General features: G+C 41.6%; 1 protein-coding gene across 2 annotated transcripts in view; it reads right to left on the minus strand.

The window, feature by feature from the left end:
- The window catches only part of GTF3C2 (general transcription factor IIIC subunit 2), a 30,870-nt gene extending 12,459 nt beyond the window's left edge, over positions 1 to 18,411 (minus strand). The window contains exons 1-11 of one of the 2 annotated variants that reach the window (XM_070734986.1): positions 18,286 to 18,411; positions 14,805 to 15,208; positions 12,332 to 12,710; positions 10,925 to 11,201; positions 10,628 to 10,722; positions 8,600 to 8,677; positions 7,932 to 8,030; positions 5,979 to 6,206; positions 3,775 to 3,883; positions 2,613 to 2,730; positions 224 to 255 (exon numbers count right to left, since the gene is read on the minus strand). In XM_070734986.1, the coding sequence (XP_070591087.1) occupies positions 224 to 255; positions 2,613 to 2,730; positions 3,775 to 3,883; positions 5,979 to 6,206; positions 7,932 to 8,030; positions 8,600 to 8,677; positions 10,628 to 10,722; positions 10,925 to 11,201; positions 12,332 to 12,710; positions 14,805 to 15,150 (1,761 nt within the window). In that variant the 5' untranslated portion in view covers positions 15,151 to 15,208; positions 18,286 to 18,411. Of the gene's footprint in view, positions 1 to 223; positions 256 to 2,612; positions 2,731 to 3,774; positions 3,884 to 5,978; positions 6,207 to 7,931; positions 8,031 to 8,599; positions 8,678 to 10,627; positions 10,723 to 10,924; positions 11,202 to 12,331; positions 12,714 to 14,804; positions 15,209 to 18,285 lie in introns of both variants that reach the window. The other variant, XM_070734985.1, reaches the window with a different exon arrangement.
- Positions 18,412 to 20,393: the final 1,982 nt, after the last annotated feature.

A 20,393-nucleotide genomic window follows, 5' to 3' on the forward strand; every position in this document is an offset into this window, starting at 1 on the left:
AAATTATTAATATATGAATTCAAAGGCTGGCCTGACAATGAGCTATTTTCAGAGCATCTTTTTTTAAAAAAGTTTTTATACAATTATCTAATGAGAAAGGATTCAGATCTGGGAAGCCTTCAGAATTGCCTTGACAAGTGGGAATCTAAAGGATCCATCTTGGAACTCAATATATACCCTATTATACAAATATTTTTTTCCTAGAGGAAATAATAGAAGATACCTTGCAGATGACATGCCGAGAGGAAGATCCACCTAGAAGAGAGGACAAACAGTAGCAGAAATGCCTGTACCTCAATCTGCATTTTCTCTTTAAACGTAATTGGACATGGGGAAATATCCAGGGGGAATGGTGGGAGAGAAAGGAAAAGTGAACCAGATGCTTTGGGTGCAAAAATCCAGATTTGGCTTTGCTATGCTGTAACTGGTGTACTATAGGGTTCCTGCTTGGGCAGGGGGTTGAACTCGATGGCCTTCATGGTCCCTTTCAACTCTAACAATAAATAAATAAATAAATAAATAAACCACTGGTCCAGAGTGTTTCTTTCCCAATTGACCAAGTTGGGATCGCTGATAGTGCTACTCACAACTCAACTTACAGAAAACTTACACAGGACTGTAGAACCATTATTTCCCCCAAATTCTCACTTGCAAAGTTAAAAGTATAATATTTCCCTAAATAAAAACCTATCAAGACATCAATGTAAATTAAGAAGATGTCTCAATTAAGCTAATCCAATAGAATAGCTGTTTGTAAGGCAGTTTCCACAAAAAACCCCTGGTTCTAAATAATCATTCATTCCTGGAAAAACTGTCAAGAACTTTAAGTTTTGCCTAGCATATAAGGATGGTATGTTTTGACTGAAGGTGGAGTGTGCAAGGCCCTGACTTTTTGTGTCTGTTGGGTATTTACTGATACAGCTTTGATATTTATTAAGAATATTTATAATTTTCTTGTTTTTTAATTTGAAGATATACTAGTTTTGTTACTGAAGGCCTGGCTGTACACTAACTGAAGATATTTTTCAGTGAGGATAATTTGCTTAGAACAGAACAAAAGTAATGAGGCTGCTACTAAAATGTTTTGGTGAGCCATGGTGCAGAATGCCACTATTTTGTTACTGAATGGAACACAAAGAATCATATTACACTTATTATCTGATAACTGCTTCTATTATCTATTTGACTTCAAGCCTACTTCAAAGGCTTACAAGACTCTTGGGCCTAGAATTTTGATAAAATACTCTTCTGATGTAGTCATGCAGATTTTGAGGAGGGGGGGGGATGCCCACGGCATGTTGATAGGCAGCATCTGAGAGGGCTGTACCCAAGCAAGAGCTTTGTGTTTTGGTGCCCTCACTATAAGACAAGCATCTTCCAGAGTTCAACTAAAAGATAAGGTTTATTTCAACATGTTTTGCCACATCTGGAGGTGTTCATACAGAATTGTATAGATTTTTAAAAAAATAACCACTGTTCTGAATCTCTACTTTAATTCTGTAAAATCAGTTTTGTCTGTTAATGAAGAATAGTAAACAAATAAATTAGTAATGATGTATGACAACTAAGTAATAAATGGGTATGTCAGTCAGTTGTTCATCTTTAGAATATTTTTACTAATCACAGGGAGAAATGAAAAAAACCCCAGAAGCTTAGTTCAATGCAATGACTGTGTGTTTCTTTCAAAATAATCTGATACCAAGGAATGGAAGAAAAGGGGTAGAGTCCAAACCCGACTCTTGGGATTAATTTCCCACTATCATCTTTGAAAAGATCAGTGCTGCACACCCAGTCCTCATGATCATCAATCATTCTTGCAGACAGATATAATTACAAGCACCATTAATTTATATGGTTGACTAAACACACAGCTTGCACACCCTGCACCAGGCCCCAAAATGCATGCATCCGGACATGGAGTATCTTTTGTTGCCCATATAACTCCCTGTACTGCGTGCATGCATACGAGAACAAAAATGAGGGACAACAAAAGCTAAATTAGGATGTTTTTTTCAACAGGGCTCTAAAGATTCTTTCAACAAAAAGGTCTGGTATGTAGAAAGAACAATTATTCGAAACCCACAACTTTGACTTAGTGTGTTGAGACAATGTGAAATGGGAAAGATATATTTATTATTATCAGAGTCTTTGGAGTCTTCCGAGAGGGGCGGCATACAAATCTAATAAATAAATAAAATAAAACAAATAGTGTTGCACGTCAGATAAAGATGCTGCAAATCTCCTCGTGATCATTTAAAGAAAAGCATTTAGCTTTCCTTAAATGGCTTTAGCTCTGTATATTTCCCTGGCCTAAAATATGAATGAGTTTTTCTAGGCAGAGTGGTGGTAATATGAAAACAAGACTTTACGGGTAGCACATGGCTATTTCCTAAGGCACCACAGAGAACCATCTCTCTCATAATTTATGGTAGGACAAAGCCTCTCATAATAATTAATGCTAACTCTTCTTCCCATCATTTAACTTCAGTAGAACACCTGGTCTTTCTAAGAGTACCCCTCCTTTCCTGTTTGGGTGAGGCATCCTGAACAGGCAACATCCAACAATGCAGGTACCTGCCTGTCTTCTTCCCATTTTATACAGCTATTCCTACCTGTTACCTGTGTTCTTCGGTAGGCATTCAAGTCTTCCGCGTGGGGAAGGCTGTACAGCAACACTTTGCCATTAGAAAAGGCTACAGCCAGTAGTCCCAGCCGATTCATGTGAGGGAGCTGCATGGGACATAAATCAAAGTGAAAGGTAATTATACTTCACATCCCATTTGGGAAGGTTCCATTTCTAGCAGCCACAAATATGAAAGAACTTAATTTAAGTGCGAGCTTCCACTCTGAAGCACCTGTGACAGACTGAAGCACACCTAGCAAAGAGGATTTCAATGATTCCCTCAGTAATAGGTTAGGATGTTTTATGTAACATTCAACAAAAAGCTTCCTTCACACAACATGAATCCCAGAGACTGGTTAGGTCCCACAGAGTTGGTCTCCTCCGGGTCCCGTCAACTAAACAATGTTGTTTGGCAGGACCCAGGGGAAGAGCCTTCTCTGTGGCAGCTCCGACCCTCTGGAATCAGTTCCCTCTAGATATTAGAACTGCCCCCACCCTCCTTGCCTTTCGTAAACTGCTTAAAACCCACCTCTGTCGTCAAGCGTGGGGGAACTGAAACATCTCCCCCCTGCCTATGTAGTTTTTTGTGTATGATATGACTGTATGTATGTTTTCATATATTGGGGTTTCTTGTTTTTTAGACTTTTAAATGTATTATTGTTATTTTAGATTCTAATTATTAGATTTGTCATTATATATTGTTTTTATCATTGCTGTAAGCCGCCCCGAGTCTACGGAGAGGGGAGGCATACAAATCTAATAAATAATAATAATAATAATAACAACAACAACAACAACATAAGGCTACCTATATCCTCAGGCTTAGACAATAGAGAACATGTCATACTCTTCTTCTGAGTGACATTCCTTCAACTTCTTGGGCAAGGAAACAGACTCTGTTAAATTTCAGTGTAATTTTCAGCTTATTTAATTTATCAAGATCTTTTGGAACTTTGCTTTTGTTTTCTGTGAAATTACCTGTTAATGTCTATTGTATCTCACCCGTTTCATGTCATCTGCAAATTTGGTTATAACTTTGACAGAAAGAGAATGCTTAATAATAAAAATATATCCTAAACCTGCATATACATTGAGTATCTAAAGTCCATGCCAACTTTTGGCCCAGACAATCTCTTGGCCCCAATTCTCACCTTGCGCTGAGTGATGGGTTCCCAAGCTCCACTGGGACAAAATTTCATGTCCCAAATACAACCATGATCAGTGGCAATTGCATATGCAAGTCCTGGCTTGGTCACAGACCTGGGAAAAAAATACAGGGGAAAAAAAATTCAAAGCCTTTGGGTCATGCCATTCCCCCATGTCATAGTAAATGCACAATTCTTTTGCATATTCCCCAGTGGAGAAGATACCAAGGACTTTGAAGATTAGGCGGAAAGGATAATTAAGAGGAGATTCTTCTGCATTTTGGCTGCTCCTGGTTTATTATATGTATCTTGCTATTTCTTGTACTATCTTATAAAGCAAATGTAACATATCTGAGAGACAGAGACTCTATAGCAGTGGTTCCCGACCTTTTTTTGGCCATGCCTTACCCAAGCATCTCTAAAATCCTGATGCCCCTCCCCCATGACATATAATTCTTACTATTTAAAAAGTGAACTCTACACATGCAGAGGAAGCCTAAAAGGCCATTAACTTGGTTTAAACAAGGCTCCAATTGCCTCAATTAAAAATCAAATTGCCCCCCTGTGGGCGTGGGCCCCACATTGGGAACCAGGGCTCTATAGGAAACAATGCATCTAATGCAGCTGTTCTCTGCCCATAAAGCCCTAGTTCGGGAAACTCCCTAATGATTTGCTCAAATTTAATTGCTAGTGATGTTGGAATCTGAGTTACCGTATATACTTGAGTATAAGCCGAGTTTTTCAGCCCAAAAAATGGGCTGAAAAATACAATCTCGGCTTATACTCGGGTCATTGACAAAGTCACCACACGAGGGCGCCATTGCTTGAGCCAGAGCGAGGAGGCACCAGCTTTTGTCCCCTCTTGCACACCTTAGTTCCTCTCCCTGGCTCAAGCAAAGGAGGCAGCCATTTGCTCCAACTGAGAGGGGAAAAAAGCAATGGGAAGCCGGTGAGGTCGTGTGTGTGTGTGTGTGTGTGTGTATGCCCCCTCTCCCCCCACCGTGAAAAAAGCCAGCTACCTCTTGCTGAAACCCAGAGGCTTTTTTTTTTTACTCCCTGTGTGTATTTGTCAACAGGTTTACAGTAACTATTCCTTGCTCTCTCTGCATTGCCCTTAGTTGGATTAAAAAGGCCCCCTGCTGTCAGATTCTCCTCCCCCTCCTTTGAAAGGATTTAAACTGTTTAAAAAATGGTATTTTGTGGTAGTTGCTGTCCTTGCTTGGATAGGATCTAATAATGTGTTATGAGGCAGAGCTAGACAGGAATTCTTTTTCTATCTGTCTATTTTTCTATCTATCTATTTTTCTATCTATCTATCTATCTATCTATCTATTTTTCTATCTGTCTGTCTGTCTATCTTTCTATCTATATCTGTCTGTCTGTCTGTCTGTCTGTCTATCTATCTGTATCTATTTCTATCTATCTATCTATCTATCTATTTTTCTATCTTTCTATCTATCTATTTTTCTATCTACCTATTTTTCTTTCTTTCTATCTATCTATCTTTCTATATCTATCTATCTATCTATCTATCTATCTATCTATCTATCTATCTATCTATCTATTTGGTTTTCTATGCTGATAACCTCACAGCAGCTAATACTGAAGCTCTTCTTTGGATACACTTATTTATTTGTTTGTTTGTTTGTTTGTTTATTTAATTGGATTTGTATGCCATCACTCTCCAAGGACTCAGGGTGGCTCACAGCATATATAAAAACAGAACAATAATGTAAATCCAATTAATGATGAGAAGGAATCCAGTTTTGAAGGATTTTAACTCTTAGGTTTTAGCTTTGTTGCTGATCGAGCTACTTTTTTTACTTTTTAATTTATTGTTAATATTGTTAATTTGTTTACCCTCTTTTAAATTTACAGAGCTAGTTTACTGGTTTTCTTTAAAATAAATATTCTAAAACATGTCTCAATTAATGTAATTTTATTGTTTTCCATTTTTATAAGTTACCAGTAGCCACTGCATTTTCTAACCTCGGCTTATACTCGGGTCAATACGTTTTCCCAGTTTTTGTGGCAAAAATTGGTGCCTCGGCTTATACTCGGGTCGGCTTATACTCGAGTATATACGGTAATTCAGCCACAATTCCTACTGCAGTGCTTAATCCTCAGCTACAATGCAGGAGACAAGATCTCCATAGGAATGAAATAAAATGATGTTTTTACAACAGACACAAAGTTTGCTTACAACTCACCCTTTGTCTTCCTGGATGCGTCCAAGCTCCCAGAGCTGAAGCAGAGCTGGTCCTGTATGGATTTGTGACAATGAATGCTGAACATTCATGCTGGGATTGCAGTAGATAGCCACATACTGGGATGCCAGAGATCCTTCAGGGGTTGGGCACCACTCCAAAGCCCAGACAGGACCCCCAACAAAGAAAGTCATGTCTAAGCGGTCATTGTGAGGTTTTAAGGCATTAAACCTACCAGATAACAAAAGAAAAGAAACAATGCATAATAGGTAACCTTGCATGAAGTGTCTAACATAAAATGTATTGGATAGTTTTGAAAGAAAAAAAATATATCACTAAGGCTCAGATCATATAGAGATGGTAGCATTCTTCAGTGAGGATGGAACAAAGACTTATTTATTTATTTATTTATTTATTAATTATTTAGATTTGTATGCCGCCCCTCTCCGCAGACTCGGGGCGGCTCACAACAAGATACAGCAATCATAACAAATCCAAATAATTTAAAATATTTAAGATTTAAAAAGAACCCCATTTACTAACAAACACACACACAAACATACCATGTATAAATTGAACATGCCCGGGGGAGGTGTTTCAGTTCCCCCATGCCTGACGGCAGAGGTGGGTTTTAAGGAGTTTACGGAAGGCAGGGAGAGTAGGGGCAGTTCTAATCTCCGGGGGGAGTTGGTTCCAGAGGGTCGGGGCCGCCACAGAGAAGGCTCTTCCCCTGGGGCCCGCCAACCGACATTGTTTAGTTGACGGGACCAGGAGAAGGCCCACTCTGTGGGACCTAATCGGTCACTGGGATTCGTGCGGCAGAAGGCGGTCTCGGAGATATTCTGGTCCAGTGCCATGAAGGGCTTTAAAGGTCATAACCAACTTTGAATTGTGACCGGAAATTGATCGGCAGCCAATGCAGACTGCGGAGTGATGGTGAAATATGGGCATACCTAGGTAAGCCCATGACTGCTCTCGCAGCTGCATTCTGCACGATCTGAAGTTTCCAAACACTTTTCAAAGGTAGCCCCATGTAGAGAGCATTACAGTAGTCGAACCTCGAGGTGATGAGGGCATGAGTGACTGTGAGCAATGAGTCCCGGTCCAGATAGGGCCGCAACTGGTGCACCAGGCGAACCTGGGCAAACGCCCCCCTCGCCACAGCTGAAAGATGGTTCTCTAATGTGAGCTGTGGATCGAGGAGGACGCCCAAGTTGCGGACCCTCTCCGAGGGGGTCAATAACTCCCCCCCCCAGGGTAATGGACGGACAGATGGAATTGTCCTTGGGGGGCAAAACCCATAGCCACTCCGTCTTATCCGGGTTGAGTTTGAGTCTGTTGACACCCATCCAGGCCCCAACAGCCTCCAGACACCGGCACATCACTTCCACTGCTTCGTTGACTGGACATGGGGTGGAGATGTAAAGCTGGGTATCATCAGCGTACTGATGATACCTCACCCCATGCCCTTGGATGATCTCACCCAGCGGTTTCATGTAGATATTAAATAGCAGGGGGGAGAGGACCAACCCCTGAGGCACCCCACAAGGGAGAGACCTCGGAGTCGACCTCTGACCCCCCACTAACACCGACTGCGACCGACCGGAGAGGTAGGAGGAGAACCACTGAAGAACAGTGCCTCCCACCCCCAACCCCTCCAGCCGGTGCAGAAGGATACCATGGTCGATGGTATCGAAAGCCGCTGAGAGGTCAAGGAGCACCAGGACAGAGGATAAACCCCTGTCCCGGGCCCGCCAGAGATCATCCATCATTGTTATTGATGTAAAGCAAGCATGGGAAATCTCAGAGGTTCTCAGGTACCCTATCCATTTCACAGAGCTTCAAAGTTCTTCCCCTTTAATTGCCCCCTATCAGTTATTTCCCCAGAGATATCCTAAATGTAATATTTCCCGTGAGCGTTCCCTCATGGACCAAACTAGTTGTACAAGTACACACCTGTTAATGCGGTAGAAGACACTGCTTTCTTGCAAACCTTCTCTCTTGATAGAGAAGAGTGGGGACTTCGTCTCACCAGGAAGGAATTGATCTGCTTCACTTTGGAAGATGGAAAAGAACAGAACGGAAGTTCATCTGATGTTCACTATGTTACAAGAAATCATTAGCATTTAAATGCCTGAAAACAGACTAGGGTGCAAAGGTTTGTTCTGTGCAGGGGGATACACAGAATATTTCTAGTGGCAATATTCTTGTCTTATGCGCTATGTGGCATTTGATATATGACTTTTCGCAACGTTTTCCCCCTTTGCAGAGTTGAGGTAGTCATGGCCTGCGCATGACAAATCCGGCCCACAGGCCATCAGTTTGACACCCCGATGTAGAGAAAATGACCACCAATGGCCTCTCTCTTAAAAGCTTAAGGAATTACCAGAACTACAGATAAGAATGGACGTGTAGATGACAGGAAAGTCAGTCCAAACATTCCAGAGGAAAATTACAAAATGTTTCTGTATTGTGCCTAAGAGTCCAAATGGATATATGAATGAAATCACTAGGATTGAGTCAACTTAAAGCAGTTTCTATCATTCATAGGCACATGTGCCCTTTAATTATCTTTCTGTTTCTAGGTATGTCACATTTTATTCTTTTGCCAGAAGGCCATTCACCTGTCTGAGAGAAAAATCCACTTCTGGGCAGAAGGAATCCACTCTGGAAACTCCCAGTGGGAATGGTGCTGCTCACGTCTAAGGGGCAAAGGAAGTACAACTGCATCAAAGAGATACAATTTATATAACAGGAGTCACTGTAACAATAGAACAGTACAACAGCCATACTGGATTCACTGAGTCTTTCAAACTTACATCAATCTGAATGCTCCAAAATAGTAATACTTTGGAAGATATTGCAACAAACAACTTAGTGCTTAGACTTCCTTCTGAATTTCTCCCATCAATCAAACAAGATATAAACCTTGGATTAAAAGGGGAAGGAACTCTGGTTTTTTGCTAAGCTTTAGTAGAGAAAGGATTTGGCAATTGTCATTTCCTAGAGCAGTGATGGCGAACCTATGGCACGTGTGCCACAGGTAGCACGCAGTCACATCGGAGGGCACATGAAGTGTTGCCCTATGTCAACGCCAGAGTGCACCAGCTGATTTTTGGCCCTTGGGAAGGCCGTTTTGCCCTCTGGAGGTTTCAGGGAAGCTTTCCTGAAGCCGCGGAGTGCGAAAAAGGGCCCAACGGGCAAATCGGAAGTCCATTTTTCCAAACTTCCGATTTGCCTGTTTTCTCACCGTCCCAGGTTTCAGTGAGGTCCATGCGCAAGAGGGGGGGTGTTGTGTGCATGCATAGAGGGTAGGGCGGGGGGATGAGCATGCATGGTGGGGAAGGAATGGCTGTGGGAACATTTATTATTTATTTTATTTATTTATTGGATTTGTATGCCGCCCCTCTCCGGAGACTTGGGGCGGCTAACAGCAACAATAAAACAGTGTACAATAGTAATCTAATACTAAAAACGATTAAAAACCCATTAATATAAAAACCAGACATACATACATACATACCATGCATAGAATTGTAAAGGCCTAGGGGGAAAGAGGACATGCGAGCCCGCTAGGACGCACACACATAACTTTTGCTACAACAAAACAAAAAAGATTTGCAATCACTCTCCTAGATTTCCCCGTTCCAACTTATTTTGCAATAGTTATGTGAATGCAACTCTACAACATTCATTTGGCATTGTCTAATCTTTGCCCAACTATCTAAGAAAGTGCCAAGAAGTTGCATCATTCCCTGAAGAAGCACAGTTCTCACAGAACCCAGTCCTTTCCAAATATTTCAAGCTTTCCCAAACAAAGCCAACATAGCCAAAACTAGTATTTCTTCGTCTTGCGTACATACACTTTGTCATAAAAGTCTTGACTTCTGCAAATCAGGAACTGAATTGTCATATTCCATTTTCTGAGAGCTTTGAAACTTGTTTTCAAAATTTAAAGGAATTTAATTTTGCTCCTAGTGACTGATCTAGACTGGATCTTAAAAGGAATCAGATTGGTTTTTTTCCCTTGGACTCTCTTCATGGTCCTTCATTATCTTCATATCCATTTAAATAAAAGGTACACTTTAGATCCTAGGTTCAATTTGTATCATAAGCTAAATTCACCCTCAAAGAGATTTTTAAACCACTACCACTCACGGTCAAACTTGACTCAACATTTTTATTTCCTCAAAGAAGTAGCATCTCTTCATTTACTTATCAAAATATTTTTTCATGATTGCGGTTCTAACGTGGTAATGAGAATTCAGATTGTTGGGGGCAAAATGTTAACCCTGTAAACTGCTTAGAGGGGGCTATGAGAGTACTGTGAAGTGGCATATAAGGCTAAAGGCTACTGCTGTTCTGCTTCTAACAAGCCAGCCAGGATTGAACATCCACAGGCCTCATTATCACTGTCCAACCCACACGTTGAGACTTAAATTACAAGATATGAAGAGTGTTGGAGAGCCCATTCTTCAAAACAGTGGCAGTAGGTACTCAAAAGCGATCGCGTGTACTTCAGCCAGCCAGAACTAGTTGAAGCATTGAACTTTCAGGAAACAAAACAATGCGGCAGAAACCTGCCTTTCCTCCCTCCAACAACATTTCTGTTCCTAAATTCTCCCAATCATTGAGGAAAGTCTAATACTCACAAGCGGTGGGTGATGGAGATACACTTCCACATGGGGCCCGTCATGGAATTGTGCAAGCCATTGGAACCAAATTCTCGGCGCGGAGCTTTGGGCTTCTATGGGGGAAAAAGGAACTCAAAAACAGAGGCTCCAAAGCCTACCCTCTTAAATTCTGGCCACAAGAATCTCAGCCAACTGATTCCAAAAAACCCAGGTTTTTTTCTTCAGGTGGTATTCCCTCCAACATACTACCAGGTGAAGGATTCAATCCTCCCTCCTCCCCCCGGAATTACAATGAAGCCATCTCGTTTGGGTTACCACTGGTTTGCATGAGCTGGGTTCCCTCTCAAACTTCATAGCCTCATTCATCACTAGGTCATAATGCTCTTCTTCCTCCTCCTCCTGCAGAAAGCTTTCTTCTGAGGGGACAAAGTCCACATCTTCATTTTCCAACTTCTGTTCTTTTGGCTTGCGGCCTCCTCGTTTCTTGCTGGGCTCCTCAGTTCTAGGGGCATCCTTTGGTGGTTCATTGCAAGGAGGAGCCTGGTATGCAGTTGTCAATTCTTCAGCCAGTTCCTGTAGATACAGAAGGGCTCTTGGAGAGAGGAAAGGAGGAGAATGTAAGTTCATGAACTGAGCTGGGGTTAGAAATCAGATCTATTCTAATGCCTTAAAGACAGGAACAGATATAATCTTCATTTCCAAATCTCCAAAAGAATAGTGATGGGTAGGTCAGAATCACAGGCATCAAACTCCTTGGTATAATAACAAATTCACTTATTCTGCATGTCTTGCAAGTATCAAAAGAGGAAAAAGTCTTCATACACAGTTGTCAATCTGACAATGACTATCAAATGGGGTAGTGGGGTTTTTACAATGCTCATTGGTCTCTGTTTTATACAATAATCATCTGATTAACATTTATCATGTTAATTATAATTAGTGGTACCTCTACCTACAAATGCCTCAACTTATGAACTTTTCTAGAGAAGAACCGGGTGTTCAAGATTTTTTTGCCTCTTTTCAAGAACATTTCCACTTACAAACCCAAGCCTCCGAAATTGTAACCGGAACAGGCAGGGAAAAGCCTCTGTGGGGCCTCTCTAGGAATCTCCTGGGAGGAAACAGGGCCGGAAAAGGCGGGGAGAAGCCACCATGGGCCTCTCTAGGAATCTCCTGGGAGGAAATAGGGCCAGAAAAGGCGGGGAGAAGCCACCATGGGACTCTCTAGGAATCTCCTGGGAGGAAACAGGGCCGGAAAAGGCGGGGAGAAGCCTCGGTGAGGCCTCTCTAGGAATCTCCTGGCAGGAAACAGGCCTGGAAAAGGCAGGGAGAAGCCTCCATGGGGCCTCTCTAGGAATCTCCTGGGAGGAAACAGGGCCGGAAAAGGCGGGGAAAAGCCTTGGTGAGGCCTCTCTAGGAATCTCTTGGGAGGAAACAGGGCCTCCACCCTCCCTGTGGTTTCCCCAATCGCACACATTATTTGCTTTTACATTGATTCCTATGGGAAAAATTGCTTCTTCTTACAAACTTTTCTACTTAAGAACCTGGTTACAGAATGAATTAAGTTCATAAGGAATTAATTTGTAATTTGTTATAACTACTACTAGGTTCCAGTAGGGTGTTTTTAAAAAAAGAAAACTAGTTATTTCCACCCTAAAATAACTGTATAACACGTATGCTTTACCCAGCAGAATCCAGTGATAGGTTCCTTCTCTCACTTACGCTTTAGCTGCACGGCGCTTCGGTCGTCCCCCAGGCATGGTGTCAAGAGAATCGAGTTCTTTGTTACTAGACAGAGACTTCTGCTGGCAAAGGGACTCGGGTGACTGACTGTCCAATCCTTCAGCTAGCCTCAATAACAGGAGCTCTTCTTTGGACTTGCGTCCTCGCTTGTTTGGCATTTTAACAGGAAGAGAGGAGCCATTCTCAGATGGCCCGGGGCCCTCGCTTGGTCCCTTGGGAATGGAATATTTGCGGACAGTGGCTTTCTTTCGGGGTTTCCGCCCACGGGAATGCTTCTTTATGGCTGGAATAGCTGATGGAGCCTCTTTCGAAAGAGTGGGAACTGGGGAAACTGGAACTGGGGAAGAACATGGTTCATCTGCTTGGAAAGAAAGAGAAAAAGTATTGTCTTTAGATGTCCGCCTATGCTGAAGATACAATGGGCCAGCTTGAAACACAACTTAATTGTTATCATCCTCTATTTCTTATGCAGGAAGACCCACTGCAAAATCCTGCAACTGCTTCCAGATTACTCTGTACTCTGACACACTCCTTGGCTATATTCCATAATTAAAATTTTTTGACCCTGCAGACAATCTTCAAATCAGTTTAGGAATCTGGTGAACTCAGTTTATTTATTTTATTTATTATTAGAGTTGGGAGGGACCTTGCAGGTCATCTAGTCCAATCCCCTGCTGGGGCATGAGACCCTATATCACGCTAGTCCAATCTTTTCTTGAAGGTCACTAGTGTTGGAGCGTTCCCCACCTCTGTGGGCAAGCCGTTCCATTGGTTGATTACTCTCAGTCAGAAAGTTACTCTTTACTTCCAGGTTGAATCTCTCCTTCAACAGCTTCCAACCGTTGCTCCTTGTCTGGCTCTCTGATGCTTTGGAAAATAATGTGACCCCTCTCCTCCCTGTAGCAGCCTCTGAAATATTTGAGGACTGCTATCATGTCCCCCCTGGACCTCCTCTTTGCTAGATTATCCATGCCCAGTTCCTGCAACCTTTCCCCGTATGTTTTAGTTTCTAGTCCCTTTATCATTCTGGTTGCTCTCTTCTGCACTTTCTCTAGAGTATCAATGTCTCTTTTGTAGTGTGGTGACCAAAACTGAATGCAGTACTCTTGGTGTGGTCTAACTAGGGCTGTGATGGTGAATCTTTTTTTCCTCGAGTGCCAAAAGAGCTTGCACAAGCACTATCGCTCTTGCACGAATTCAATGGGTGTGGGAAGGGTGAAAACAGCTTCCCCCATCCCCTGGAAGCCCTCTGGAGGCCGGAAACGGCCTGTTTCCCAACTTCTGGTGGGCTCATTAGGCTTGTTTCGCCCTCCCCAGGCTCCAAAGGCTTCCTGAAAAACGCCCTCCCCCATCCCTTTTGAGTGTCCCTGGAAGCCAAAAAATTATTTATTTATTTATATGTATTTATTGGATTTGTATGCCGCCCCTCTCCGCAGACTCGGGGCGGCTAAGAACAGTAATAAAACAGCATATAACAATAATCTAATACTAAAAAGTTAAAAACCCATTATTATAAAAAACCAATCATACATACAAACATACCATGCATAAAATTGTAAAGGCCTAGGGGGAAAGTGTATCTCAATTCCCCCATGCCTGGCAGCAGAGGTGGGTTTTAAGCAGTTTACGAAAGGCAAGGAGGGTGGGGGCAATTCTAATCTCTGGGGGGAGTTGGTTCCAGAGGGTCGGGGCCGCCACAGAGAGGGCTCTTCCCCTGGGACCCGCCAAGCGGCATTGTTTGGTTGACGGGATCCGGAGAAGACCCACTCTGTGGGACCTAACTGATCGCTGGGATTCGTGCAGCAGAAGGCTGTCCCTGAGGTAATCTGGTCCGGTGCCATGAAGGGCTTTATAGGTCATAACCAACACTTTGAATTGTGACCGGAAACAGATCAGCAACCAATGCAGACTGCGGAGATGCCCTCCTAGAGCTTCTGTGAGAGCCAAAAATCAGCTGTCCGGCACACACATGCACATTGGAGCTAGATATGGATCCTGGCACCCATGCCATAGGTTCGCCATCCCTGAACTAGGGCATTATAGACCACAGACCCTTTCTTTCGCTCTAATGGGCCAAAAAACGCTTTTGAAGAAACTGAAGGTATCCAAGCTTTCTTGATTCTTTGCAGACTAGATTTTCTCTTTAGATTTCCCCTGGCTCTGAGGTATGTACACCATTGAAGAATGAAATGTGGCACGTTCATTTCCATTCAGTGAAATGGAAATCAAGGCTGTAATGTCCTCAGTGTCATCGGCTGGTGCGATAGCTTCTCCATTCCCTGTCAACCCTTACTTTATATCTAATGAGGTTCCCAATACAAAGAAGAGGTTTCTTTGCAGAAAAAAAAAACAGAAAGGGGAAAAATAAGTTGTTTTATTTTGCATTTCTCTAAAATAATGTCACATTACACTTGCCAAGACAATGCAGTCAAAAATGCATCTGATAACATACCAGGCATTTCCACGTGACCTATCTCTCCTTTTTGTGCCCTTAGCTGCTTAGGAAGCAGTTCTTCTTCCACGTCTTCTAAATGTCTCTTCTTGTCGCAAGAGCTTTGCTGCTCTGGCCACTCTTCTTGAAGACAGGTTTCCACGCCAGGTACAACTGCTGGTTCTGTGTTGCTTAAACCTATATCTGCTGAAGCCAATCCTTCCTCTACTGTATTATTCTGAATATCCCAGTGAGGTTTTCTGAAGGAAGATGCTGTGCACAGACTCCGATTGATACTTCCATCCTGTTGGTCAATGGCTTCCCTTACTATCCCCATGTCACAGCTTGGTGTGAGACAAGGTTCCATGAAGACACCACAGCTTATCAGACAGATGCCACTCTTTTCATCTTGCACCTCGCTTGGCCTGCAAAAACAGGAGAAAAGCAAAAAAAAAGACAAGGGAAATTGTTATAATACTCAATTATTAATTTTAAAATACACAGAAAATTTATCTGTTACATTTTTTCCTGTAAGAAATTGGACAAAGATGAAGCTGTCACCAAAAAGATTTACTGCATGAATTCAAGAACAAGCAACACTTAGTTGGTGTCATATCTGCAAAACCTAAATCATTTTTTTCTCTTCCACATTCAGCCTGCTGTACAGCCTTCATAGTTAAAATTAAACAATAATAGAAGATGGATGGATTAAATTATTTATTTATTTATTTATTTAGTCCACTACATAATACACATTGGAGAATAGCTATGTAGTAATATAAATAAAGAAAAGAATAGAAGAAAAGATATAAAAGTACTGTATACATATTTGAAAGGAAGAAAAGATAAATGAGATAAGGAGAGACAATTGGACAGGGGACGTTGATAGTTTAGAGAAACTGACTGAAAATAGAATAAATTGGATAAATGCAATATTTTTCACCAATTAACAGAAAATAAGTATAGAACAATCAGCATACCTATGAAAAGTACTTTTAATTGTAGATGACCAAAAACTACCAACGAATCCACAATGTAGCAAGGAGGCAAAAGTAAACATAACTTCTGTCTGGATCAACAGAAATATATTTTCCAAATTCAATATCTAATAGTTTCACAATACTCTCCATTAACAAAACTGCAATTTATTTGTGGGTATTATACTTTAAAAAACATTTAGACTAACTCAAATGGTTTCAGAAAAGGGCAAAAAGAAAACTAGGGAGGAGAGCTTGAGGAAGTAGCATAGATACTTTAACCATGAAAAACAAGACAGGGAATATAATACAGTACCACCTTTCTACAAATTTGGCATAGATGGTGATAATTATTTCTTTTATATTATCCCAGAAAGCAGGACACAAAATAAAAGAGTTAAGTTATAAGAAGACAGTTTCTCATCATTTGGGGGGCGTGGGGGGGTAGAGGAAGAGTTCCTAATAATAGGAATAATAGGTTGACAGTGGAACTAATGACTAAAAGTGAGCTTTGTTTAGTTGAACCTGTTAAAGCATCAGCTGGCTAACCTTTATCATGAGTGCTTTAATTTGGACTCTTGTGCTAAACAAGGGGCTGGAGTTGATTATTTAAATCAGGTCTTCCAAATCAATGAAAACCAGGGTGCTGGAAGAGTCTTCGGAGAGGGGCGGCATACAAATCCAAATAATAAATAAAATAAATAAATAAATAAATAAATGTGATGTACACTATTATCAAATACAATATGGTATCATATTATGTCCATAATGAAGTAGTGGAAGACTGCGCTACTTGCTAATGCTTTTAAAGCAAAGTTCAAATGTTGCTTTGTACAGCATGAAATTGTGAATCTATCATTATTATTAAGTACAGCAAAAGTATCTTAAAGATATCCATGTTTTCAGGGGCTCTTTATCAGATTTATTTGGTCTTCTCTTGAATGACTCTAAAGCTATGGAATGCATCTCTGTTGGATGCACTTGCTATCAGTTTCTGTTTTTAGGTAAACAGCTAAGATTTTTGAGCAGTTTTTTCAATTACTGCTAGTAATTTCAGTACTTTTGATCAATGCATTGTTAACCACTTGAATAACATGGGTAAAAAAGTGAGCTGAAATAAGTGTACTGTAATGTTATTCATTATATTATTTTATCAGAATCTTTGCATACTCCAGGGCAATATCTAGCAATAATAAAATTCAAATATAATTTGAAATATATAATTATGTTTATAATTCAATTATGAACTGCATAAAGGCCAACTGCAATTGACCTGATTGGCCATCCTGAGGGCAGCAGCTAGGTGTCTACTTCTAGGAAACAAGGAGGAGTGAAGCTGGGAAGAGCTGCTTGTCTATAGCAGGATCAGCTCTTTAGGCTAAACTTCTTAGGAAATTACCCAGTGATGCCAATATGTGAATCAACATGACGGTGTATGCTATTGATCGATCAGGGTTTATTTTATAAATTTTAAAAATAGACACTGTGTATGTTTTAGCTATTTTGTATATCATGTAAACATTCAAGGTCATACTTGACTGTAGTAAGACACAAATGTAGCAAACAAAACAACTGGCCTAGAGGTAGAGCTCTTGCCTCCCAATCAGGAGGTTATGAGTTTGATCCTAGGTAGAGGCAGGACTAAGAGTCTCCTGCTTGAGCAGGGGGCTGGACTAGATGATCTACAAGGTCCCTTCCAGCTCTTGTTAAACTTGCAGAGCTTTTGTCAATAATTTGAGGTTATCCTAGTGCCTACCGTCCCTGTCCTATTGTCTTTTATGTTATGTTTATATAGACTAGTATCCTATACTTGATTGACATAAATAAATAAATAAATAAATAAAATGAATACTGCTGGCTAAAAATCCAGTTTTGCCATTAAAAGAGGCAGGTATGTTTTTTTTAAAAAATGATTTCATTTGATTGGAAAAATCTACCTTAGATTTTTTATTTGCCAAGTTTCAACAGTACTGTCAATGGCTGAATTTGCCAGTTTCAAAATCTCTGGGCAATTTGCTTAAGTCCCCGTGGTTTTCTGGCTTTTGCAATGCTTTCAATGATGGTTTCTAACGCCATTTCGATCGTGATCCTAAGCTATGAGGCTTTAAAAGTGAATAAAAACAAGAGGGCGAGCTGTCCTCTGCTTGCAGCAGAGGGAGATAAAAAAGCACTGAAATTTCAATTTAAATCGTCAAAGGGCGGAGAAACGTCCATTGCACAGCCGGGACTCGACCCAGATCTTTCCTCCACCTAAAAGGCGCTGGCGCCCGGAGGATATTCTTTTTTTCCCCCCCTCCTGAGGCGGAAATTGAATTTTCGCATAAGGAGGGGAGCGGGGGGGGGCGCTTCAGGGGTGTCTTTTTGGACTGTCTTTGTTCCCTTCTTTCACGCCCTGAGGGCGGTTTGACGCCCTGACGGCAGTGACAGCCAAGGACCGCGTCGTGGGCAGCCACCCCTCCCCGCAGTGACGAGCGAAAGGCTCCTCAAAGGTGGCCTGCCAAAGATGCAGGCGGGCTCAGCCTCACCTTGTTCTCCCCGCATGGAAACCGGTGTCTGGCCGGAGCAGCAAAGATGGCGGACGGCACAAAGATAATAGCGATGACCCGAAGTTCTGGCGTCACTTCCGGTACTGGGTCTTTCCCCCCCCCCTCAGCTGATGACGAAAACATTCAGTCTCCGCCCCCCTACCTGAAACTCTAAATTTTGCGCCGCGAGGTACTCTGGGAAATGCCGCTGTCGGAGAACAGGACGGCGCTAGGGCCCAGAAGAGGTTACAGTAGAGTAGTCATTAGTGGGATACAGTATTGCGGAATCCTCTTAGTGATGGGGGCCATTTCGCCGGATTGGCTGTAGGCGGATGCGGCTTTATTTTGCTCTCTGCTTCTTCTCCTGTTGGCTTTGGTTTTTCCAAGCATCAGGATTTTATTTATTTATTTTATTTATTCATTTGTCCAATATACAATACATATGGAAGAGAACAGACATGAAGTAATATATATAAAGATAATATGTAAAAATAGAGAAAATATATGAAAGGAAGAAAATATATATGATATATGAGATAAAGGAAAGACAATTGGACAGGGGACGAAAGGCACACTAGTGCACTTATGTACACCCCTTACTGGCCTCTTAGAAACCTGGAGAGGTCAATCGTGGATAGTTTAAGGGAGAAATGTTGGGGGTTAGGGGTTGACACTATGGAGTCCGGTAATGAGTTCCACGCTTCGACAACTCGATTGTTAAAGTCATATTTTTTACAGTCAAGTTTGGAGAGGTTAATATTAAGTTTGAATCTGTTGCGTGCTCTTGTGTTGTTGCGGTTGAAGCTGAAGTAGTCATTGACCGGTAGGACATTGCAGCATATACGGTAATATTGTGGGCAATACTTAAATCGTGTTTTAGGCGCCGTAGTTCTAAGCTTTCTAGACCGAGGATTGTTAGTCTATTTTCGTAGGGTATTCTGTTTCGAGTGTTTCTTCAGAGACCGCCTGCTTCTCCTTTATGTACACAAAAGGTCTAAGTTTAGAATAGAATAGAATTCTTTATTGGCCAAGTGTGATTAGACGCACAAGGAATTTGTCTTTGGTGCGTACGCTCTCAGTGTACATAAAAAATGCATTTGTTAAGAATCATTTTATTTATTTATTTATTTTGTCCTATACAAATTGAAAGTTAAATAGAATAAAAACATTTAGTAGTAAATATCGGGGAAAGGATAGAAGAACAGATGACAATAGAATACATAATAAAGAATAGGGGAAAAGATATATGAATGGAAGAAAAGATATATAGATATAGGAGGGGCATTTGAACAGGGGATGGGAGGCATCCTAGTGCACTTATGCTTGCCCCATACTGACCTATTAGGAACCTGGTGAGGTCAACCATAGATAGTCTAAGGGAAAAATGTTGGGGGTTGACACCACAGAGTCCGGTAATGAGTTCCACGCTTCGACAACTCGGTTGCTAAAGTCATATTTTTTACAGTGAACCTGTTGTCAATAACCTAGATGGGAGATAATGAGGGCCTGAGCGATTGTGCGCAAAGCCTTCTGGTCCAAATAGGGCCTCAACTAGTATACTGTACTAGTAGTTGAACTCGGGCAAAGGTCCCCCTGGCCACAGCTGAGAGACTTTTAAAATTATCTTATGAATTAAAAAAATAGGGAAATAGGATATTTCACCAACTGCAGGATGAAACACGGAATTTGCAAAACAATGAAGAGGAAATTAAAATCAACAGAGACTGTGGAAACATCACACTAGACTTCAAGCATCTTGTGTGTGCCTCTCTGTTCTTCCTCCATAATCTGGGTTCTTGATTTCCCGATGAGATGTAAAAGTTTCCACAGTCTGTGTTGATTTGGGGAGCCATGTCATCTGCTGGTGTTGGTCCACTGCGCTTCATTAAGTCCAGGGTGAACGCAGCCTCTACCAGGAGATGAGCTTCATGGGGATGCTGACTTCACTTTTCCAGCAGGACTTGGCACCTGCCCACACTACCAAAAGCAACAAAACCAGGTTCAATTACCATGGGATAACTGTGCTTGATTGGCCAGCACACTCGACTGACCTGAACTGCATAGAGAATCTATGGGGCATTCCCAAGAGAAAGATGAGAGGCATGAAA

Source organism: Erythrolamprus reginae, chromosome 1 (assembly GCF_031021105.1).
Source record: "Erythrolamprus reginae isolate rEryReg1 chromosome 1, rEryReg1.hap1, whole genome shotgun sequence".
Classification (NCBI taxonomy): Eukaryota; Metazoa; Chordata; class Lepidosauria; order Squamata; family Dipsadidae; genus Erythrolamprus; species Erythrolamprus reginae.